Source organism: Centropristis striata, chromosome 13, assembly GCF_030273125.1.
Source record: "Centropristis striata isolate RG_2023a ecotype Rhode Island chromosome 13, C.striata_1.0, whole genome shotgun sequence".
In the NCBI taxonomy this organism is placed as follows: Eukaryota; Metazoa; Chordata; class Actinopteri; order Perciformes; family Serranidae; genus Centropristis; species Centropristis striata.
This window is the reverse complement of record NC_081529.1, coordinates 5,952,435-5,974,334: the sequence shown is the minus strand read 5'-3', so window position 1 is coordinate 5,974,334 and position 21,900 is coordinate 5,952,435. Positions and strand designations below refer to the sequence as shown.

General features: G+C 38.1%; 1 protein-coding gene across 1 annotated transcript; it reads right to left on the bottom strand.

The window, feature by feature from the left end:
• Positions 1 to 11,857: 11,857 nt before the first annotated feature.
• On the bottom strand, positions 11,858 to 21,575 carry desi1a (desumoylating isopeptidase 1a). The gene is made up of 6 exons (XM_059348637.1): positions 21,400 to 21,575; positions 21,077 to 21,098; positions 19,153 to 19,222; positions 17,701 to 17,810; positions 16,109 to 16,231; positions 11,858 to 15,061 (listed from the first exon to the last, which is right to left on the bottom strand). The coding sequence occupies exons 1-6, from the start codon at positions 21,488 to 21,490 to the stop codon at positions 14,971 to 14,973; spliced, it is 507 nt and encodes a 168-aa protein (XP_059204620.1). The 5' UTR covers positions 21,491 to 21,575; the 3' UTR covers positions 11,858 to 14,970.
• Positions 21,576 to 21,900: the final 325 nt, after the last annotated feature.

Below are 21,900 nucleotides of genomic sequence, written 5' to 3'. Positions count from 1 at the left end.
TAAATGAACATCTTGCTGTATTAAAGAAGACTTTGAATTAGCAACTGAGACCATTAACACGTTCAGAAAATGTTTACTGAGGTAATAAATCAAGTGAGAAGTGCAAGATTTTTTTGGCAACCACTGGAGTCGCCCCCTGTTGGTTTTTGGAAATAATGCATGTTTAAATCACTTCCACATTGGTTTCGCTTTTCATGCCTGTAGGTTACTGCTTGGTTTTGATATGTGTTATATGTGTATATTGTTGATAGTACATTCAGTATTCAGCTTTTGTGTACTGATATTTATAATTGTGTTACAGTGTCACACTAACATCAGAGATGAAGGTATTGTTGATAGCAAGATCGTTGCAGATTGTATTAGATTGTAAACGTCTACTCTAAGGAATCAGGCAACAGTCTAAGACACACTTGATGCCACCCACCAAATGAATGATTACTAATATGTTGCGATTTATTTTGTTTTCTTATTTTATTTATTTTTCTCTGCTATATCTGTAGCCGGATGATTCTTCCTTTTAAATGTTCTCTAATGAAATTACAAATTATAAGTGTATATAGCTGATATTGACACTATAGACATCTGAATTAATGATTTTTGTAGTATAACATTCGTCGGGTAAATATGAATGTAGAATTTTTTAACAGTATTGCATGCATGTATTAATGGAGTTTGTTATTGTTTTTCTTGTATGTACTGTTTTTGTTTATGTTGTTTGTATGTCATTTTCTATGTCTTTTTAGGGACCCCAGGAAGACTAGCAGTCGCCAAGGCGTCAGCTAATGGAGATCCATTCAATAAACAATACAAATGTGATTAACAAGCAACCGGTTTTTCCTCAGTAACATATTTTTTCCACTGAACTATGGTCTGACATTACAACCTTCGGTGTGCCTCTACTCCCAACAAATAAAGCACCTTCACAGCTCACACTCCACTGTGCATTTATCTGATGCATTGAAGTGGACGCTCCAGTGCCACATCTTTTCACATGGTCTAAAATTTGTAGTGACACCTCCTAGTTACAGGTTTCATAAGTGCAAAGTGCATCTCTCACAGCCTCCACATCAGTGAGCGCATGGTCTGCATGCTGTGCGTGAGTCAGCTTGTGCAGTTTTCCTTTTGGTCCAAATTATAGTGTAATACGGATATACAGAATATACAGGATATATATATATATATCACTAGAATCTAAAATATTTCTTATATCTTCATCAAGTTAATCAAAATAGGTTTAAATCCCCAAGTGATTTGTACATTGTGATACGTTGTGGGTGTTTTGGGTATCAAGTGGTCAGTCTCTTATGCAATACTCTGATGGCTTAACATAAGGAGAATCCAAACACATTTTGAAAAAATCCTTGTGTCTTATTATACCTTCCAGTTCAATTGAAATTGCTACCATAACAGCTGCATATTACCTCTGTAGGATGTGTTCTGAGCTGGTGCCACCAAGTGGAAAATGAGGGTAATGCAAAATTAAAACCCAGCTTTGTTGCTACTGAGGAACTTGAAGCTTCCAGGCTTGTTCTAATTTTAGTAAGCTATATCATAGTCTTAATCTTTACTATGGGGCGGCTGTGGCTCAGTTGGTAGAGCGTCCGCCTACTGATCCCAGACCATGGCAGCCTACATGTCAAAGTGAGCAAGATACTGAACCCCAAACTGCTCCCGATGCTGCGTTCATCGGTGTGTGAATGAATGGTGGCACCAGTGTGCCCTGGTAGCCTCGGCCACCAGTGTGAATGTTTGTGTGAATGGGTGAATGAGCATAGTGTGTAGTGTAAAGCGCTTTGGATAAAAGCGCAATATAAGTGCACTCCACTATGCCCATATGACTGATAGTATAGTATGAAGGGTGGCCCTGTGTGTAGAAAGACATCTCATGTGATCGATATAAAACAGGTCTTATTGTTGCAAAAGTCATTGTGTCCATTAAGGACCATTCGACCCTCAGCTATCAGGTAATTAGTGTTACCCTCTCCTGCCTCCTGCCCTTTTCTCTTTCTTAACCTCCTTTTCTCCTCTCCATCCCTCATCACTCTCCCTCTCTGTCCTCCATTCCCCCGTCTCTGCCTTACAGGTCCGTAGGCACCAGATCAGGTCCCTGTAGACTCAGACACCACAGCGCTGCCACTACACACTTCTCCTAATGAGGGAAAAAATTGGTTTTCAGTCCCGATTCAACTGTAACACTGACTCCATAGTGGATACGACCGTATCGATTTAGTCATGGAAGTGTGTGTGTGTGTGTGTGTGTGTGTGTGTGTGTGTGTGTGTGGGTAAAGATACAGAAAGGCAATTTCCTGTACAGGGTTCCACGGTTACAATGCTTTTTGAGTGTTTGACCTACACAGTTTATTTTCAAAGGGACTAACAGCTGATGCATTTGATTTTGGTTTGTATGACTAAACATGCATGGAAAAGAATCTGTGTAAGAATACAGATTGTGAAGAACTGTTAAAGGAATTGTTTGACATTTCGGGAATAACCTTATTTGCTTACTTGCCAAGAATTAGATCACTATTACTCTATGGTTCTTCATTCAATGTTAATCCACCAGCAGCAGCACGTTAGCTTAGCTTAATATAAACATGTTATATCTGATTATTGTGTTTGTGGGGTTACTTGTTGGATTATTTCTTGGCTTGGAGAAGTGACTTCCCTAAACCTGGCAACTTCATGGCAACAACAGGACTTCAGGAAATGAGGGCTCATAAAGATATGTTCCGACCAAAGTTGGAGCAAACTTTTCCCGCGACAAAATTACATAAAGGGCAATGCAAAGACGCTAATAGATGTGAATTTGGGCTGGTCACATAAAGAGACACAAGTTGAAATATTTCAACTTGAGAAAAACATCACATGATTCTGTATTGAAAGACTATCAGCATCAAAATGTCATGTGTGTATACTAGCGAAGTCAGTAATGTGCAGAGACAGAACATATAAGCAAAAAAGTAAAAAGTCAGTGAATCAATAGATAAACATGGTAATATCAGAAAATATGTTTGTTGCCTGATTCCAGTTGTCAGTTGTATTTTCCTACAAACCATGTTAGCATTAATGATAGCGTTAGCTGCCTTCTCCCCTTAGTTAGCACAACTGTCAGCACAGCTGGCTGTCCCGGCGTACTTGTCCAGCGTATGTTTGCAAGTAATGCGAAAATTTCAGCTTGAAGCCACTTCACAACTTGTCGTTTTATGATATAACAGAATATAGCATGTTAATCACAGACCCATAAAGGTGCTGATAGGTGGATTTTGTTATCATTTGACAAAACCAAGCTAGCTGTTTCACACTAAGCTAAGCAAACTGCTGCAAGTTGTAGCTTCACATTGAACAGAAATTTAAAATATATTAAATTAAATATCTATATATATTTTATATGAATATAAAAATAGTATCAACATTCTAATCTAACTCTGCAATAAAACAACGAATTATGTTTCGTACATGTCAAACTATTCCTTGAAGTGATCTTGTGATGTGGAAAACTTGAGGCCAATTAAAGTTCAAAATAGTATGGGCACACAGGCACAGTTAAGTTGTCACTTTCACACATACACACACACACACACACACACACATGCAGGCAGATACACATGAACTCACCGGCACACACACATTGTCCAGATGGGACAACCCAAGGGCATTCCAGGAAATGGCTGCAAATGGTGACTGATGCGGCAGAAGGTCTCGAGGACAGTTCACATGTCTCTCTAAATATATATATTTATGCATCTATGTATTTATGCAAGGGCACGGCAGTTATCCTGGCCTTGGCTTGACACAGACAAGGAGCACACAGCAGCTGTTGACCCAAGTGGTTCCAAATGGTGACCTGCCAGCTGGTTGGCCGTCCCCAGTTGGCTGCCTGTGGAGGGGGCTGACAAGTTTGAGGGTGGAATAAAGGAAGGAGGTAGAGGTGGTCTGAAGGAACAGATAGACGTACAGTATCGGAGCAGGGACAAGGAAGAAGAAAGGATGTCTTGTCCTTGTTATCTTGCTTTCCTCTGCAAATTAGTGTCAAACACTGGCTATGTTCTTTCATTTAAGTCCTAATCGAACAGCATAAAGTAATGTTTATACATGAGATGAAAACAGTAGTAACTCATACGTAACTCATACATAACTCAGAAATGAATTATGTGGCTGAGGTTTTGCAACGTGCAACAAAACCAAAAAATGTGACGTGCAGAAACTCTGGCTGTTTATATGTTTTACTTCGCATGAGTGCGTTTTTTAAAGTTATCCTTTAAAAAAACTCAATGGAGTACTTTGTAAAGGCTGCAAAGTCTAAGCCCATTACAACTAGAAAGCAAAATGGATGATGGAAAATGATAGAGGTTAAGGAACAAGGTCAAAAAAGTCGGAGGAGGAGGCGAGGAGAGAAATGAGAGGAGGCCTGGAAAGCGGAGGAGGTGCAGCCAAGCAAAAACTCCCTGGGTAATTAAGGATTTCGAGAAAGGGGGGATGAAAAGGAAGGATATGGGGGTGTGAGATGGGAGATGAATAGAGAGAGGTGATCTGAGGTTAAACAGGTGATACATTAACAGAAATATAAAATGTGGGCATGTTTGGTAGAGGTGAAAGTGTGCTGCAAAAGAGGTAGAGTGAGGACAAAAACACAAGGAATGAACTTATGATAGATGAGCTGAGGTAGAAGAGGATAGAGAGAAAGGAGGAGGGGTGTGGAAGGGTGCAAAAGAGGATATCTTTTTTTTCATACACACTAAAAGAGGCTACTGTGACAAATTGACAGTCATTCAAACTGACACCTACAGCAGAGATGAAACCATGTCTGAGCAGGCATGACTGGACAAGAATAATCATCACACTTACTGATGTGGCTTACAACATTTAGCCAGACTCCTATGAGACTGATTTTAATTAAATGTGGAGATAACTGTCATGACAGCACAAGAAAGTATCTTTGATTGTGAGCGCTACATATTTTAACAGATTATTATAGCATAGCATCATTCCACTGCCTCAGCTAAGAGTGGTTCAAACCTAGTTCCATATAATATGACCCACAGGAGTGTTTTCCTGAATTAGCGTCCCTAACCGGTCGTAGGAAATCAACACATCCTCATACCAAAATGTACCAGTTGCCATTGAAAATGTCTAGTTAATGTTGTCAAGCTTTTGCAGTTTGGTTAGGGTTAGGCAACAAAATGATTTGGTTAAGTTTGGGAAACAAAACTACATGGCTCGGCTTCAGAGGGAGGACAGTTTGGTGTAAAATAAGTACGGTAAGTAAGGATGTGAGGTAGCTACACTACTGGTCAAAAGTTTTAGAACACACCAACTTTTCCAGAATTTAATTGAAAATTATGCAGTTTAATGTCTCAGTGTACTCTGAAATGAATGCACATTTGCAACATTTAAAATTCTTTATTGAGCATGATTGTGTTTTGAAAGTTAAAAAAAAGATTCAAAATCACACTTTATGTTGGACTAAAGGACTAAAAAAAGACACAAAATTACACAAAATGACTAAAAAGACACAAAATTACTTACAAAGACATGAAAAGAATTCAAAAATGGACAAAATAGCCCAAGACTCCATAGAGTTAAGTTGTTAATCCACTTCTTGTTCCCTGAAAAAAGGCCTACTTGTATAATTCTGAAATGTACATTATTTTCCAGTTTTGGTTAACCTTTTTTTATTTACCTCTGGCAGTTCACCACTTACCTTTGTACCCTTTTAAGCTGTTCATTGACTTGAACTGCTTGAATTTCAATAAAAAACTGGAAAAATTGGGGTGTTCTAAAACTTTTGACCGGTAGTGTATGTAAGCGTAAAACTGAACGAAGAATGTGATGTAGAACATGACATAGCTTAACCGCACCTACCAGTAGTAGAAGATCAACACAACCTGACACCTTAACATACCTATATGTCACAGTCGCTGTTAGCTTTGTCAAGCAGTGGCAGAATGGTTAGGTTTGGGCAACAAAACTACTTGGTTAAGTTTAGGAAACAAGACTACATGTTAGATTTAGGAAAACACAGTTTGGCTTAAATAACTTCAACCGGACAGAAGTTGGTTACGTAAATTATGTAAAATGTGATGTACTTATGCACATAGTACATACATGACCTAAAATATTGTTGACTTTTGGTTTTACTGGGGACATGAACAGTGGTAAAAGCCCTCTGTTCCCCTCCTGTCCACCAAAGTGGACCTTGTCATTCTTTATACTACGTAACCTCACTTACACCCTTATTACCATGGCCACTAGAGGAAACTGCCTTAAAGTTAAATAATAATAATGTGGTTGGCAATAAGCTGCTGTATTAACAACATATGTGGTTATTTTGGGGGTATTACAGACTCAACTGATTAAGAGACTGGTTTGTTGAGATTGGTTTGTTGCTTGAATTTGGTTTGACTGAGCATTAAAAGAGATTTAAGAATCAAAGCTGTGCCATTTAGGAGCTTTCGCAGTGCATATAATTTTCCAAGCATGCAGATTTGTAAATGAGATTAAGAGATGTCTTCCTGCAGAACACCAGATGCAGAAAGCATGTGACAAATTGTAGATTTTATGTTACCCAAAACTAAGAACCTGACGCACTACTACTGTGCAGTACAAACATTAATTATTCTTCTCTGGAAGTGGCGGGGTAACCTTCAAAAATGGTACATGAATCCCTTAATTATGCATATCTGTGCTAAATGAAACATTAAGCCGTGGGGATGTAGTTCTCCCGGCAAAACCTTCAGGAGAGCTCACAAAAAAGCAGCTTTTAGACACTTACCTGCTAAAAGCATCCCTCTTTTCTCTGTCTCTCACCTTCTGTCACACCCACAGACATACACATCAACACACATACTGAGGACACTATTATGTAGCATATCAAGAGACAAAAATCAGAACTTTTTGATGGATCTGAAGCTGCTGTTAAATCAACGTTTCCATTCATTTGCAACACCACAATCTATGTAGTTTGTGTGGTTAACCTATGGACCACTGACTCTCAGTACTCATCACTGTTTACTGTTTTTCTTATTCACAGTATAAGACAACTTGAAGCTTTATCAACCAGGATATTTAGCCAAGCTAGTGTAGCTCTATAGCTGGTAATATTCTGTCAATTGGCCCACTACACTACACTAATATACTGCCATGCCATATTAGTTAAATTGAGCCCGATCCACATACACACAAGGATTTCTTTAATGCGTAGCTATGTCTATTCATTTTGGCCTCTCATCCTCATGCAAACTGTATAGGTTGCTGATATTTGACCTTCTGAAAACTCCTTCCTGGGTGAAGAAATTCTGTTTTCAATGTTGACATATAGAGGGTTTGGCGGATGTGGCCAAAATAGTGCTGGTTCTAACCTTACTGACAGGAGTTAAATATAACTCTTCCACTATATTGAGTAACAGAGGCATCAGAATCACCACGGAGGTCACTGCTACATAATCCAAGACTCCCAGGAAACAGATTCTGCCGCCAGTATCACCACCTGTTGGTTTGGCATGCTCTTTAGGGCTTCACTTGTGTTTTTAGCATTTTCATTTGGACAGAGATTTTTCTAAACAGTGCTTGTATGGACAGGATTTTATTTTTTAGTTGTGTGCAAAGCCTTAATTTGTTCAATACTCCAGTTCAACTGACCTTTTTATGTCGTGCTAATGAGCAAATGTAAGTGACAAATTAAGTTGAATTTGGACATTACCTGCTAAACATCAACATGTTAGTATTGTCACATTAGCATTTCAATGCTAGCAGTTTCAACAAATAACCTCTGATAAACCTACTACATTACCTGCCCTGTGACAGCAGACAAACAAAGTTAGCAACCAGCTGATGATCTTTCTGGAACATTTCACAGCTAGGGAAGCCGGTACTTCCCTCAGGAGCTGCTGGAGAACAAAATCAAAGCTAAACGAAGAGTGAATATTGGATTTGGAATGCTAATGTCAGCTGAGTGTTCACAATATTATCTTTAAAGGTTGATAATACTACAATAAATATACTTAGCTTAACTAATTCTCAAATTCTTCAGTAATGTTGGGTTGTTTTATGTTTCCTATATTATGTAACATTGCCAGATTTTTTGTGCTGTACATAGTGATGAATAAAACAACACACTAAAATAAGAAATGAAATATATAAAAAAATGACATAAAGTTCAATAAGACACATGTAAAATCAGCATCCACATAGTGTCAACTGCCAAGGAGAAAAGGTTTTTGGTTTTTTTTAAAGTAATTTTTTGGCTTTATTGATAGGACAGAGTGAAGGGGGAGACAGAGGGGAAGACATGCAGGAAAGGGCTCCGAGTCAGATTCGAACCCGAGCCGCCTGCTTACGAGGACAATGCCTCTATGGTACGTGCTCTAGCAGGTGTGCCACCGGGAACGCCCCAGAAAAGGTGGGTTTTAAGAAGAATTTTAAAATGAGGCAGTGAAAAGGCCTGTTTAATGTCCATAGCGATGGTGCTACAACAGCAAAAGCCCGATCCCCTCTGAACTTATGCCGAGTTTTCATACTAATTATATACTAATAATCACTTGTATTTATTTTTATTTTAACTGCTGCTGCAGTTTAAGTATTCAAACTGAGTAACATTCATTCATTAACCGCTTATCCACACTCATCACGGGGGGCTTGAGCCGATCCCAGCTAACATTGGGTGAGAGGCGGGGTACACCTGGACAGGTTGCTAGACACAGACACATAGAGACAGACTATCACGCTCTCATTCACTCCTATGGGCAATTTAGAGTCACCTATTAAACCTAAGTGCATGTGGCATGCCGCTGTGGCTCAGTTGGTAGAGTCGGTTGGCCCCCAACCGAAGGGTTGGTGGTTTGATCCCTGACCGTCGCAGCCTACATGTCGAAGTATCCTTGGACAATATACTGAATCCCAAATGGCTCCCGATGCTGCGTTCATCAGTGTGTGAATGAATTCCCAATGGTGGCAGGTGGGACCGTTTAGGGTATCCTCTGCCACCAGTATGTATGTGTGTGTGAAATGGTGAATGAGCGCAGTCTGTAGTGTAAAGCGCTTTGAGTGGTCGCAAAGCGACTAGAAAAGCGCTATATAAGTGCAGGTCCATTTACCATTTTTGGACTGTGGGAGGAAGGACCTGGTAAGAAGCCACGCTGACAGCATGCAAACTCCACACAGAAGAGCCGCAGGCCGGAGTCGAACCGGCGCCCCTCTTGCTGTGAGAGAAGACCACCATGTAGCCCTAATCTTAGTAACATCATAGCGAAATTAACTTGTCCCACAGCTAAAGCAGAGCCTATAGGAAGAGAAGCCAAGTCACCGCTATGTGTCACGGAAGGATTTGTCGACCCGGCAGGAGGGTCGCTGTGACTCACTGGGTTTTGTCACAGAGGTACTGCCGTGCTTACAACTTTGGCCGGCCTGACAGTATCCTTGTAGTTGGAGAGAAGGTTAACGTTTGTCAAACGTCACATGGACACTCATAATTGTGCTACTAACCGAGCTGATTCAGCTTCTCAGTCGGGGGGAGCAAGGACAGGCTAGGTCTGTCTGCATTTATTATCCACTCTCTCTGAGGAGGGCTGCTGATCTAGAGGCCATGGACTAAGTCTGCTTCACATCTGTCTGCACAACAGTTTTGCTACACAGTGACATGTCCACCATCTGGAAAAGTTACCAACCTTCTCTGCCATGATGATTGATATCACAGAGTATGGCTGACAATGTGACGACGAGATCAATTATATGAACACTGATGAACTTTAAGTATTGTTGTGAACTCATACTGGATGTTAAATGGTCTGATTCCAAAATAGTTGGGATTTTGTCTAAAACGTAAATAAGACTGGTTGTCTGTGGGTTAATGGTCGCCGTGACAATGCAGTGTTGTCATTGATTTGGTGTGCTTATCTGTTGAGAGGTGTCAGTGTGGTGGTCTGTGGTTGTGTTTATTTGTTGTTGTTTTTTGTTTGTTTGTTTTTGTTTTTTTTCAACTCATTTACTGAAAAAAAGGAAAGAAAATAACTTAGGGAGTGAATTCCTGGCCTTGATGGCTCCCTGATTGAATGAATGTATTCCTCCCTGTCTGTAATATTTGTTTGATAAATTTCAATTAAAAGTTCATTACAAAAAAAAATAAAACGGAATGTGATCATTTCCAAATATATTTAATAAAAAAATGTACAAATACAGTTTATTTTATATTTGTTATATTCAAACTTCTGAATTTGATGCATTCTGTTTTTATTTATATTTCACACAGCACTCCAACTCTTTTGGAATCGGTATTGTAAGCGAACAATTAGAGATTATGGGCCACAGTACGCTGCCAACATGTCTTTCCTTTATACTGTCTCATTAGGCTTCATCATTCTTTAATTTGTTTTTCGTACGTATTACTTTCCATTTTCCTTTTCAGTGCATTTCCTTTTCTTATTAACCTTTTGCTTTCCCCTGAGAGGACCCTGTTTTGCTGCGCTTTCACTTCCTTCAAAACACAATTGAGAGTTGCGCAGCACAAGGTCACTCATTTGTTGCTGATTAGTGCTCATATGGAGCAATTTGCAGGTTAAGTGCCTTGCTCGGTGAGGTTTTGATAGCAGTTTATTAATATAGGGATACAGACGCAATATAGATTGAGAACAATGAAACGTTTAACCCAGTATTTAGTCCTGGGTGGTTTTGAAACTGCAACCTTCTGATAAGAATCCATCTCTGTCCTGAAAATTAATCTGTAGCTGGAGACAGAGCAACACTGCCTCTTTGTGGATGCTTAAAGAACTGCAGTATTGTTAGTAAGCACAGAAGCAATATTAAAACAGATGAAATAGGCATAGAAAATGTTGATATAGTGCCATAAGTCATTGGACTTATACCACCCAAGGATCTATATGTACACATGGGGGGAAAAACAGCTTGCACATAAAAAATAATAATGGAATGAGCGTTTGTTTGCATTGTATCTTTTAGACCTATTGATTGGAAAATTGTGCAAGACTGAATTATACCCATATGTCTATTCATATATTTGTTTTCTCTTATAGCAAAGATTCACAGTTGCTCATAAAGTTGACAGTGTGATTTATTCTTAACAGATAAAGTGTATATACTCTCAAAATTGTATTATTCAGTCTCTTCCAAACATATCACAATGAAAATGAAACCACAATAAACAGAGGATTGTTTGTGAAAACTAAATTATTTCAGCTTTATGGGCAAACATAAACATACTTTTTTAAATTGGTCTTTTGTAATATTCAATTTTTTTGAGACGCTGAATTTTAGGTCTTCATTAAATGTAAGCCATAATCATTATAATTAGAAGAAATTAAATATATTAAGACATGAAATGTTTCATTCTGTGTGTAATGGATCTATATAATGTGTTATTTACACTTTTTAAATTGAATTACTGACATAAATAAACTTTTCTATAATATTATAATTTATTGAGATGCACCTGTAAACCACTAGACCCATTTTTTTATTTACTTCCATTGGTTGTTGTTGTTGTTGTTGTTTTTTTGTTTTTTACAGTTAAATAATAAAATCTTGTATGAGATTTTTCACATTTAAATTATTGTCGAATGGTTCCTATAGTTCTAAAAATGTAATTCCATAAATGTTTGTGATCTTGCAAATGTTCTGTCTTTCAGTCATATGTCCCATTGCTCCCATCATAATTGTACTACAGCCCCTAGGGATCACCAATTGACAATAAACAGAAATATGAGTTGTCATAAGCTACTTGTACAAACAACCTCGGGGAAGTTTTTTGGGGGATGGTTAGTCTAAAAAAATTGTCAGAGTTGCACTTAAAAAACTTTGCCAGAAGCTGTTAGAAATGCTTAAAAATAACACCAGAGATACTCAAATGTGCAGTCAATGGCTTTATATGTAGGTAGATTTACAAAAAAACAATAACACAAACAATACAAACAATATGCAGAAACATATCTACTATAGTTTGATTACTTAAATAGGGAATAATATCCATCACTATCTGTTGCAGTTTCACATTACAGGTAGCAGCCAGCAACGACACGTATCAGAGCAACAAAGGGTGACTTGTGCAGTAATACATTTCAGTGGTCTGGTTAGCATGTCACTTAGCAGAAGGCAAAAATAACAGAACCCAGATTCACCTGAGCCTTCTCGCCTCTTAAAGGGGAATCCACCTAAAAGGAGCCAGATACTGACAAATATCAGGTTTGAAAGTAACGCTCGCCCATGATAATATTAATGTGCAGTTGCACAAGAAAAATGATGGAGTGTTGGTGACTGCTTGGAAGGTAAAATATGTTTTAGGTTTGTTTATTGCAGGAGAACACGGTGAAAGTTAATGCTGGTTTAGTCGTTCTTTGTTTTTCTGTGCTTCTTTGATCCTTCGTCCCGTTCAGGCTCATGAGGTTTAGTATGGTTCGTGTGTGTAACACTGTCTAAATCAGACCCTAAAACATGTCATCTATGCATTGTCTTGAAACTAGACAGCTGTGTGTTCTTTATTATGGCAGAGTGCAGAGTTTAATGCACTGAGATTATAGGCTGTGAGTGTTACTTCATCCAGATTGTTTCATCTGGGATATTTTCAACTGCTTACATTTCCTACGGTATTTTTTAGGGTTCTTTCCTACTTCTAGCTCCTTTCACCTCATTTATGTACGATTTTTAAGCTTTCTGGACCTTCCCACAGTAAACTTGCTAGCAGATTTCAATGCAGACTGCACAGGGAGTTCCCATCTGTGCTGTTTGCTAACCATGCCAACTCCCAACAGTGTGACTGTAGCCAAGCAGAGGGAAATGAAGGCACAGAGGTGTATTGTATATCCAACACACTCTGGTGGCTGTTAAAGGACTCAAGCAGGTTAAGTTGACAGTAAAGGACATTGTCCTGTGTATGGTAAAATCATTTTTTTTAAATCTGTGGATGAGCAGTTTAGAATTATCTGCATGGCAACAAAGAAAACTCTACGATACAATGTATCTATGATCAGCATCTCCCTGTGGAGCTCCTAACACAAGCCAACAGGCACAACTTACATCATGTAACAGGGCTGTGGCGCAGTTCACAATTTTAGATTACATCAGAGAACAGATTTGAATACATTGTTGGTTATTTCTCACCAAGAAAAGTGTTAAAAAAAAACAACTTTAAATCAGGATTGTCTGGAGAATGTACACTGTTGTAATCAACTCTGCCATTTACAAATGTCAACCAGGTTTTCTTTCATACACAGAGGAATAACTGAATTTACAATGAACTGATCCCAATCCTGCTATTACGGAAGTCCTGAAAGGTAAATGTGAAAAAATAAATTCTGATCTGTGCTGAATTTTTTTTCTCTCCTGTGTTGATGTTGAAGTTCCATATTGGTTTATTTTTATCTGTAAAACAGGTGGAAATAAAAGTTTTGCCAGGATGAAGGTTACTTTTTTTCTACGAATAAAAACAGATTAAAAAAAAGTTTTTAAAAAGCTTTGGCAGATGATTTTTTTTTCCGTCAGGGTCGTGTTTCTTAGTGTTTGTTGTTGTAATACTAATTTTAGCCACAAGAGGACACATGAAACATAAATGCTCTTCGTCCTGTTTATAGCATGGGGTAGTTTCGGCCTCTTGTGGCCAAAATGAGTATTACAACAACAAACAAAACGGTCTGGACAAAAAAAAATTAAGTACAGCTAAAAAAATTAATTACCCTGCCTGTTTTTTTCACCTGTTCTTAAACCATAAACACAGGGGAGAAAGGCATTTAAATCAGACTTTTAAAACACACCAGATGACCAGATTTTTTTTTCCACTTGCCTCTCAGGGCTTCCGTATGCTATAGAGACACACAGTCATCATGCTTTAAAATATCACCTCTACTCATGTAATCTCACTGTGAGTTAGGCATTAATCACCTGCTGTATGTCATATCACAAATGATGTGGCAAATGGAATAATCAGGAACAGGTGAAGCTGAATGTAACATAAACAGTAAAGACAAATATTATAGGTATCAAAGGATCAATGGTGATGGTAATTTTACTACCAAATAACAAAAAATAAATCATAGAAGTGCAAATTTAAAATATGATTGACATTAAAAGACTCTCCAATCACCTTTTTCTTATCTTCCTTCAACCTGCCTCCATTAAATTTAATATATTAAACATATCTATGCAAAAGTGAACACTCTGATTAATTCCATTGTAGTCAGCAGCAGATAATTCTCACTGCAGAAACTTGATATGTCTGTGATAATGACATAGGTGAAATAAAATCATAATTAAATAACTAAACTGGAGAAATAAAGTACTTATTAAATAAACATTGCAACACCAAAATGGAAAAAAACCTTTGTACCTACGTACAAAAGTTAAAGTACTAAATAAGCCGGCTGCACTGATGTGCAAGAGGTATTTTAATGTTGTAGGTGGTTTAATTACAGCCACCAGATAAATGTAGTGGAGTAGAAAGTGCAATATTTCTATGTTGTGGAGTAAAAGTATAAATTCTTGCAAAATGTAAATGCTAAATGACCCTGCTGTGACTCAAATCTAAACACACTTTGTTACATTTCACATCTAAAAAAGCGTAACTGGACATCTGACTTTCCATAGCATTATTTATAAGAAGGCAACATTCATCAAAGTCAGCATTAAGTGTTGGAAAGTTACTGCTTGATATCTGGCAAAAACCCCAAATTCGATCTGTGTTTTGTAAGTATATTGAATCTGTGACAGATTTACCCTCAAATATCATGAAGAGGGCTGTGAGCTCCCTCTAAGTACTATTCCTGTACTACCACCAAGGAGGAAATTATATGTAAATTATGAATTTTAAGGATTCACTGGTCAGTTATCAGTAATAGCTTCTAAAATGGTAATTGGCGTAAATAGTAGTTTAACTTATTTACAGAAAGGAAGAGAGTAGGAAAATGAGTTTGACTGACTGACTACAATAAAAGTGACCTTGTGAACACTGGGTGACTGTGTTGCTCTCTCAGGTTACATGTTCCTGCCGCCGTTGATGACGTTTCCTCCTGGAGGGGCGATGTGGATAGAGTCCAGAATGGGTCGCAGTATCTGGCCGAACGGTCTGGAGAGGGAAGGTAGATTTTGTATTGTTACACAATAGATGTGCTTGTTCTTTAGGCCTAAATCACACATTTAATGTCTCTGCAGGTTAACTGACTAGATCTTTTTGTTGTTTTCCAGTGGGGTTAACAAAATCAAGTTTTATCCACTTAAAGCCTCATTTCCAGCGGGCGCGTTACTGCAGCGTCACGTTAGCGTTGCGCACGCCGTTGCAAATAGGTAACACTCTAATCAATGAGAGCATTTCCACCGGGCGCGCTGCATAACGTTACAGCAGCGTCTCAGCAGCGTCTCTACGCGAGCATTAGGTAGGACTTCTATTTCTCCGCGAGACGCTGCCAAATCGCGTGAATCTCAACAGAGCAGATCGCACCAGACAGGAAGTCCGACTCAGAATCAGCGTAAAACACTTCCGCCCCTTTCAAAATAAAACACAATACGCAGTTCATGCAGCCTAAAACTACTTCACATCAACATTATGTTATGACCGGGGCACCAGATCAGCAATCAATCAATCAATCAATCAATCAAAGGGTCTCAGAGGATCGGAGACACGGACGACAAGAGACTGATTGTTGAAGTGGAACATCATACAATCATTTATGACATAACATATTGTTTTTATAAGGATAGATGGTCAGATCAACAGATCTTTCACGTCAGAGAAGCAAAGTAAGTTGGTTGTTGTTGTTGTTGTTTACTTTATACACACAGTTTATCCATAGACTGTATAAATAGAGTTTAGAGTTTATCACGGGATCTTGCGGTCTCCCGTATGGTCAGGAGTATCGCGTGATCTCGTTATCTCGCGTGTATACGGCCGGCTCGCTAAGCTGACGTGCTGCTGCTGTAACGCGCCCGGTGGAAATCCCCAGTAAGAATCAACACAAAACACATCATTCATATGTTGTAATTAGAAATCTCAGTGTACCTGAGAATAGAAAAGCATAAATACCATTTTAGCTGTTACTGTACTGCCAGCATTATACACATTTTTAAACAGGCAAAGACCACCAGACTTGACTGAAGTGACAGACTGCAGACTCACGTGGAGAGGACTTCCGATGGAAGGTCAGTGATGTAGGATGGGATGGACCTGCCCGTCAGGAACTGAGCCACCTCGTTGGTGAAGGTGTTGCAATTGTGCTCAAACAGACGATACCTGTCACCTCTGGACAGAGAGAGAATGAGAGAGAGTTAGTGCAGCAGATAACAGCTTTTATACACCGTGACTTAGTAACTAGTATGATGTACAGTTGGATAATATGTCATTCTTTCTTTCTTTGTGTATTAAATCATGTATTGTAGGTGTGTGATTAGCCGTGTTTCCACTAAAATCGGAGCCAATTTGAAGCAAAATTTTGAAATGTTGCATGAAAAAAATTTTGACTTTCCATCGACTGGATTAGAGCGAATTAACAAAGCTGCATAAACATACTTGAAACATCCAAACTTGTGGGAGGGAGAGAAATCAACAATAAAATCACCCACGAGAGAAAATGGAGAGAAGTTTTCAGGAACTGGATTAAATTGGTATACTTATTGTTCTTTCATGTCAGCTCGTCTAGACCAGCAGAGCGGAAACAGCTGATCAGTCGTGTGAGTTAAATGTTTGCTAAGTCAGAACTTATTCACAAAAATTGTTTCCATGTCCCGTTTGGCACATTTTCGCATTACGTTTTGGTAAAGACAAAAAATAATGTAAAAACTTTTATGCACATTTTTAGGAAGTTTTATTGAATTTTGGTGTTTCTATCAAGCTCTAACAAGCTCTCATGCAACTCTTCAAAATGTGCATAGAAATTCTTTGATGGAAACACAAATAGTGTGTAAGTCCATATTCAGAGTAAGTATCAAGAAACAGAATACCACATTTTGTGTGTGTGTGTGTGTGTGTGTGTTCTTGTACTTCCTACATTGTGAGGACCGGAACGCATTTTTAACCAAAAGAGTGAGGACATTTTTGCAAAGTGAGGACATTTCGGCCGGTCCTCACTTCTTTAAAGGCCTCTATGAGATTTCAGACTTTGTTTAAGGGCTCAGGTTACATTAGATTCATAAAGGTAACCATGTATTAGGGTTAGGATAAGGGGCTAGGGAACAAGGTTATTATAGTAAACAAAAACTAAACGAAATAACGAAAACTAGAACTGAAAAAACATTTTCGCTAATTGAAATAAAAATGAGAGTTTTTAAAAAAAAAAAGATAACTAACTGATACTGTATCACGTGGTTACAAAACTACCTAAAACTAACTTTTTACATTTTTGTGAAAATGTCCTTAGTTTTCGTCTTTGTCAACTTTTTTCATACATAATGAAGATGGATAAGCCAAAAGAAATAAAGGCAAAATTTACTGTGACCTCTTTTAAAACTAAAGCATTGCAAAAAATAAATACAAATCTAAAACTAGCAAACTCACTCTAAAAACCAATTAAAACTAACTGAATTTGAAAACAAAAATTAAAAATTAAATTAAAACTAAAACTAATGAAAAATCCAAAACTATTATAACCTTGCTAGGGAATTCACTATTCCAATGAGGGCCCTCACAAAGATAGGAGTACAAAAATGTGTGTGTGCGTGTGTGTGTGTGTGTGTGTGTGTGTGTGTGTGTGTGTGTGTGTGTGTGTGCTGTACCTGTATGTGCTTTCTCCCAGAGAAGAGAGGTAATCCATGAAGATCTCCTCAGATACTTCAGTCTCTCCCAGTTCTACCACTGTGTCTGGAGGACCCAGCATGGTCCCACCCTGACAAACACACAGCAGGCAGGTTGAAAACATCTCACAACATTGACACATCATATAAAAGCTGTTGAAAAGAGTCTGATGTTTCACTGATCCAGTAATTAAAAATCATCGAGAGTCTGGGCTCACTCATTGTGTTTGTCGTGTTATCTCGCTGGCGTGTATAACTGCAAAACGGTAGATAGCATCAAGGGGAAGATACTTGCAGCACAGTTGGAATGATATTTGATGGTAGAAAAAATGTTCAGCTATCACAAACATCAGGTTCTCTGATTTACAGAGGAGTGTGTTTCCTGAGCTGCCATTTGGGGCGCTTTGGAACTGTGATTGTTCGATGCTGGTTGGCAAATTTCAATTATTTTTTAGATTTTATCTATTTCTTTATTCATATTTTTATACTCTACAGACCAAAACCAACAAAGCAATGAGCCACACTGTCGCACTGAGTGACACGTTCGTCATTACAATGAACGTGGGCGCTGCAGTTTACTTTTGACTCACTAACAGACCATGTGTCTTAATCCACGGCTGGTTTAACAAAAAACTACACAGCCCAGCTGGTTAGGACAGAAAACAAGAGTGTATACAGTCATGGAAAAAAATATTAGACCAGCCTTTTTCTTCAATATAATAACCAATTCATTATCAAGAAAACCATGGAAAATGGCTAGGTATCAGCTCTTAAATTAAACTCTTATGAGCTATTTTTGTTGTTATTATTATATTTGTTCAAACAAATGTGCCTTTAGTTGTACCAGGCATTAAAATGAAGAAGAAATTGAAGAAAACAAGTGTGATCTAATAATTTTATCCATGACTGTATATTTGTGACAAAGACAGAAAGAGAAGTCAAAAAAGTGTTAGGAGACAGGCTTACATATTGCTGGTTTTGGTCTTTTGGTGGGGTTTGTAGACAACAACAAAAAATAGAATAACAGTGTTTTCCTTCATAAAATACAGAAGCAGGATGATGTAATACGCCATCACAAAGTTATGCCTGAGAGCATGTAAGAGCATGTGAATTACTATTTTTGTGATATGCCTGAAGGTCTTCTAGTAGCTGGCAAACATCTCAAAGTAATTTACCATAAATCTGGTATCATGTCTCTCACATGACAACATTTTAATGCGGCTTTTATTAATACACCAATCATGTCATTTTTCTGCGGTTTAGCTTTAGCAGCACTGACAGCCTGGAACACATAATCTGAGTGACCAGAACCATGCTCAGAGCTGTTTAGGTATTAATAGGTCTCTGCTATAACTCTTGGTGTGCAGACATTTCCTTCATGAGCTTGTTGGATGAGACTTGTGAAAGAAGTCAGTCCCCTTGTTCCAGACTTACCGGCGAACAGCTGGAGATCCCCTCCCCTCCAAAGAAGAACTCGTCACCGTATGCCACGATAGCTGTGTGCCTGGAAGAAAAGCACAAAATGAACACGGAGGTAAATCCAGGTCAGAACATTATTACCTGGATTTATTTAAAGGGGACATAATGTGCTTATTTTCAGATGCATACTTGTGTTTTGGATTTCTAGTAGAATATGGTTACATGCTTTAACCTTCAAAAAACACGTTATTTTTTCATACTGTCTGTCTGAGTATGCACCCTCTGTCTTAAACGCTCTGTTTTAACACCTGTCTCTTTAAATATCGCTCGTACAGCACTGTAGTGGCACTTTCCATCTATCTGTAGCAGCATCTTTGTGTTTTAACCAGATAAGTTTTGCCTCGTCCCTCCCTGTGACTGCCAGCTTATCTAGTGAACGCAATGTTCTTCACTATGACATGACACAAGTGTGTAGACAAAACATTAACTTTAATTTTACTCATTTGGCAGTTGGCTAGTTAGCTACCTAGCTTGCTTATCTCTCTTCTTATCTGTAAGAGGTAGAGAGTGATGCAAAGGATTTATTGTCTGTGGTGTAATTAAGGAGCTAGCAAGCTAACTACCTAGCTGCCTGATAGTTCGATAGCCAAGCCTTTTATGCAGCACTAGTTCCAGAAAATGAACATAAGCAAGGTGTTATTGATCTACTGATAGCAATGTGTTTTCCTGCGCTATGATAAGGGTGTGTGGATGAAGCATTATGTTGTTAAATTGGACACATTTAGCAGCTAGGTGTCATAAGTAACGCTATATTGTATAATGGTGGTTCAGATTCAGAATACTTTATTAGTCCCAGAAGGGCAATTCGGTTTTACAGTAAGTCTGTCCATAGTACGAAAATAAATATTAAAATACAGTACAATAATAAATAATACATTGGGACATCAACAACAACAACAAACAGTGACTGTACAGCAGAGCGGGATGTGGACTGATTCTCAGTTTATACTGCATTTTGTGCATTAAGCAGCCTTATGGCAGGATTGATAAAGGAATTGCGTAGCGGTTTGTCTTCCGCATCAGCACATAATACTGCCGACCTGAGGGCATGATTGTGACATCACACCCTTAGGAAGACCTAAGGGCTTATTTGATTGTACAGATTTCACTTTAATATACAGTACTGTGCAAAAGTCTTAGGCAGGTGTGAAAAAAATGTCTAGAATTGATGCTGTTTTGAAGGCAAAGGGTGGTCACACCAAATATTCATTTGATTTAGATTTTTCTTCTGTTCACTCACTTTTCATTTTGTTAATTGATAAAATAAAACTGTTAAAATGTATATTTCTGAAAGCATTCTTATTTTACAGCATTTTTTCACACCTGCCTAAAACTTTTGTCACAAAACTGATTTATAATTTAAAAAAACAACAACCACACATTTATGGAAATCTTACTTTTTTACAAAATGTGACTTTTACAATTGTAACTCCAGTGCTTCTTTCCCAAATAACAAGCCACAAACCAATAATAACTCAATTATTACGCAGTAATGACAGAAAATCCATCCATGTGTGATTTGATATTGTGTCTTCTATCTGCTTCCCTACAACTCCCCTTATATAATATGTTTCACTTTATGATTTCTTAAATTATTTTGGGAAAATATTAATTTTAAAAACAAAACCGGTAACAAATTGAACATCAAATTGAACAGACTGCCAGTAGCTATTTTTTACCAGTGTTATTTGTTTTATCAGGAATTTTTAATGCCTATGTGATCTGCTCTGGGATTTTAAATTGATCAGTGGCATAGACTTGATGGTTACACAATTGATGCACACATTACACAAGACGCATTGGTTTTATGACTCAGGTGGTCTGAATTTTAGGTCACAAGCAAGCCAGCTGTCAAAATAACAGTAAAGAATATTCTTACCATATCCCATCTAGTTGCTTTCCTGTTAAAAAAAAAAAGATAGAAAAGGTCAGAGAAAAGAAGCAGGTGATCTTCTGTGCAAGCTGGAGCAGTAACTTACAAATGTAGGACCATTTATTGCCATATATTTTCAAAATAAATCAATAAAAAACAACTAGAAATTGACAACTTAATCAAATATTATCAAAATACATGATTATAACTGCATACAAGCGACTTCATACTGCAAGCCAGAGAAAGCACCTCCACCCGGCATTTGTTATTATCACTTATTTGTCCCCAAGGCCAGACTGCATAGGATTTTTTAACTGTAGCCTACTTACCTAACATGATAGGACTGAGGCTGCGGGCCATTCCTCTCGATAGATCATAAATATATAGTTGTACATTGTATCGCGTAGCATTCTTATCCATAATGTAAACCCCTAAAATATATATTTTATTTTTCTATCGGTCGGCTAAGCGACGGACATTTACTGTTCCAGCTGAGTGGGAGGTCCTCTGTGAATTATGTCATCACGTTTAAGAATACGTGGGAAACTTCCGGTCCCGCTGCTTTCAAAGTAAAATCCTTATCAAGAGGCGCCACAGGAGGCGCTAACGACAATTCGCAAGCTTTGTCGAGGAATACTTTTATTTTGAAGTGGAATTGTATCTTTTCCGGTTTTACCCTCGCTATCACTAAAGTAAATGACTTGACAATTTAACTGTAACAGCTGATAGAGGTTTATGTTGGAGATGTGTCACGATCGAAGCTTGTCACGAAGAAATTACCAATTAACTATCATCTAACACAGACAAAGACCTGAGACTTTAGACTGATC

What these genes read in the sequence shown, in the direction of transcription:
- desi1a (XM_059348637.1), bottom strand. Translation starts at nt 21,490, where the DNA reads ATGGATAAGAATGCTACGCGATACAATGTACAACTATATATTTATGAT. An exon ending in GGATCTCCAGCTGTTCGCCG is followed by an intron (nt 17,811 to 19,152) that starts GTAAGTCTGGAA and finishes TGTGTTTGTCAG; the next exon opens with GGTGGGACCATGCTGGGTCC. An exon ending in CCATCGGAAGTCCTCTCCAC is followed by an intron (nt 15,062 to 16,108) that starts GTGAGTCTGCAG and finishes TTCCCTCTCCAG; the next exon opens with ACCGTTCGGCCAGATACTGC.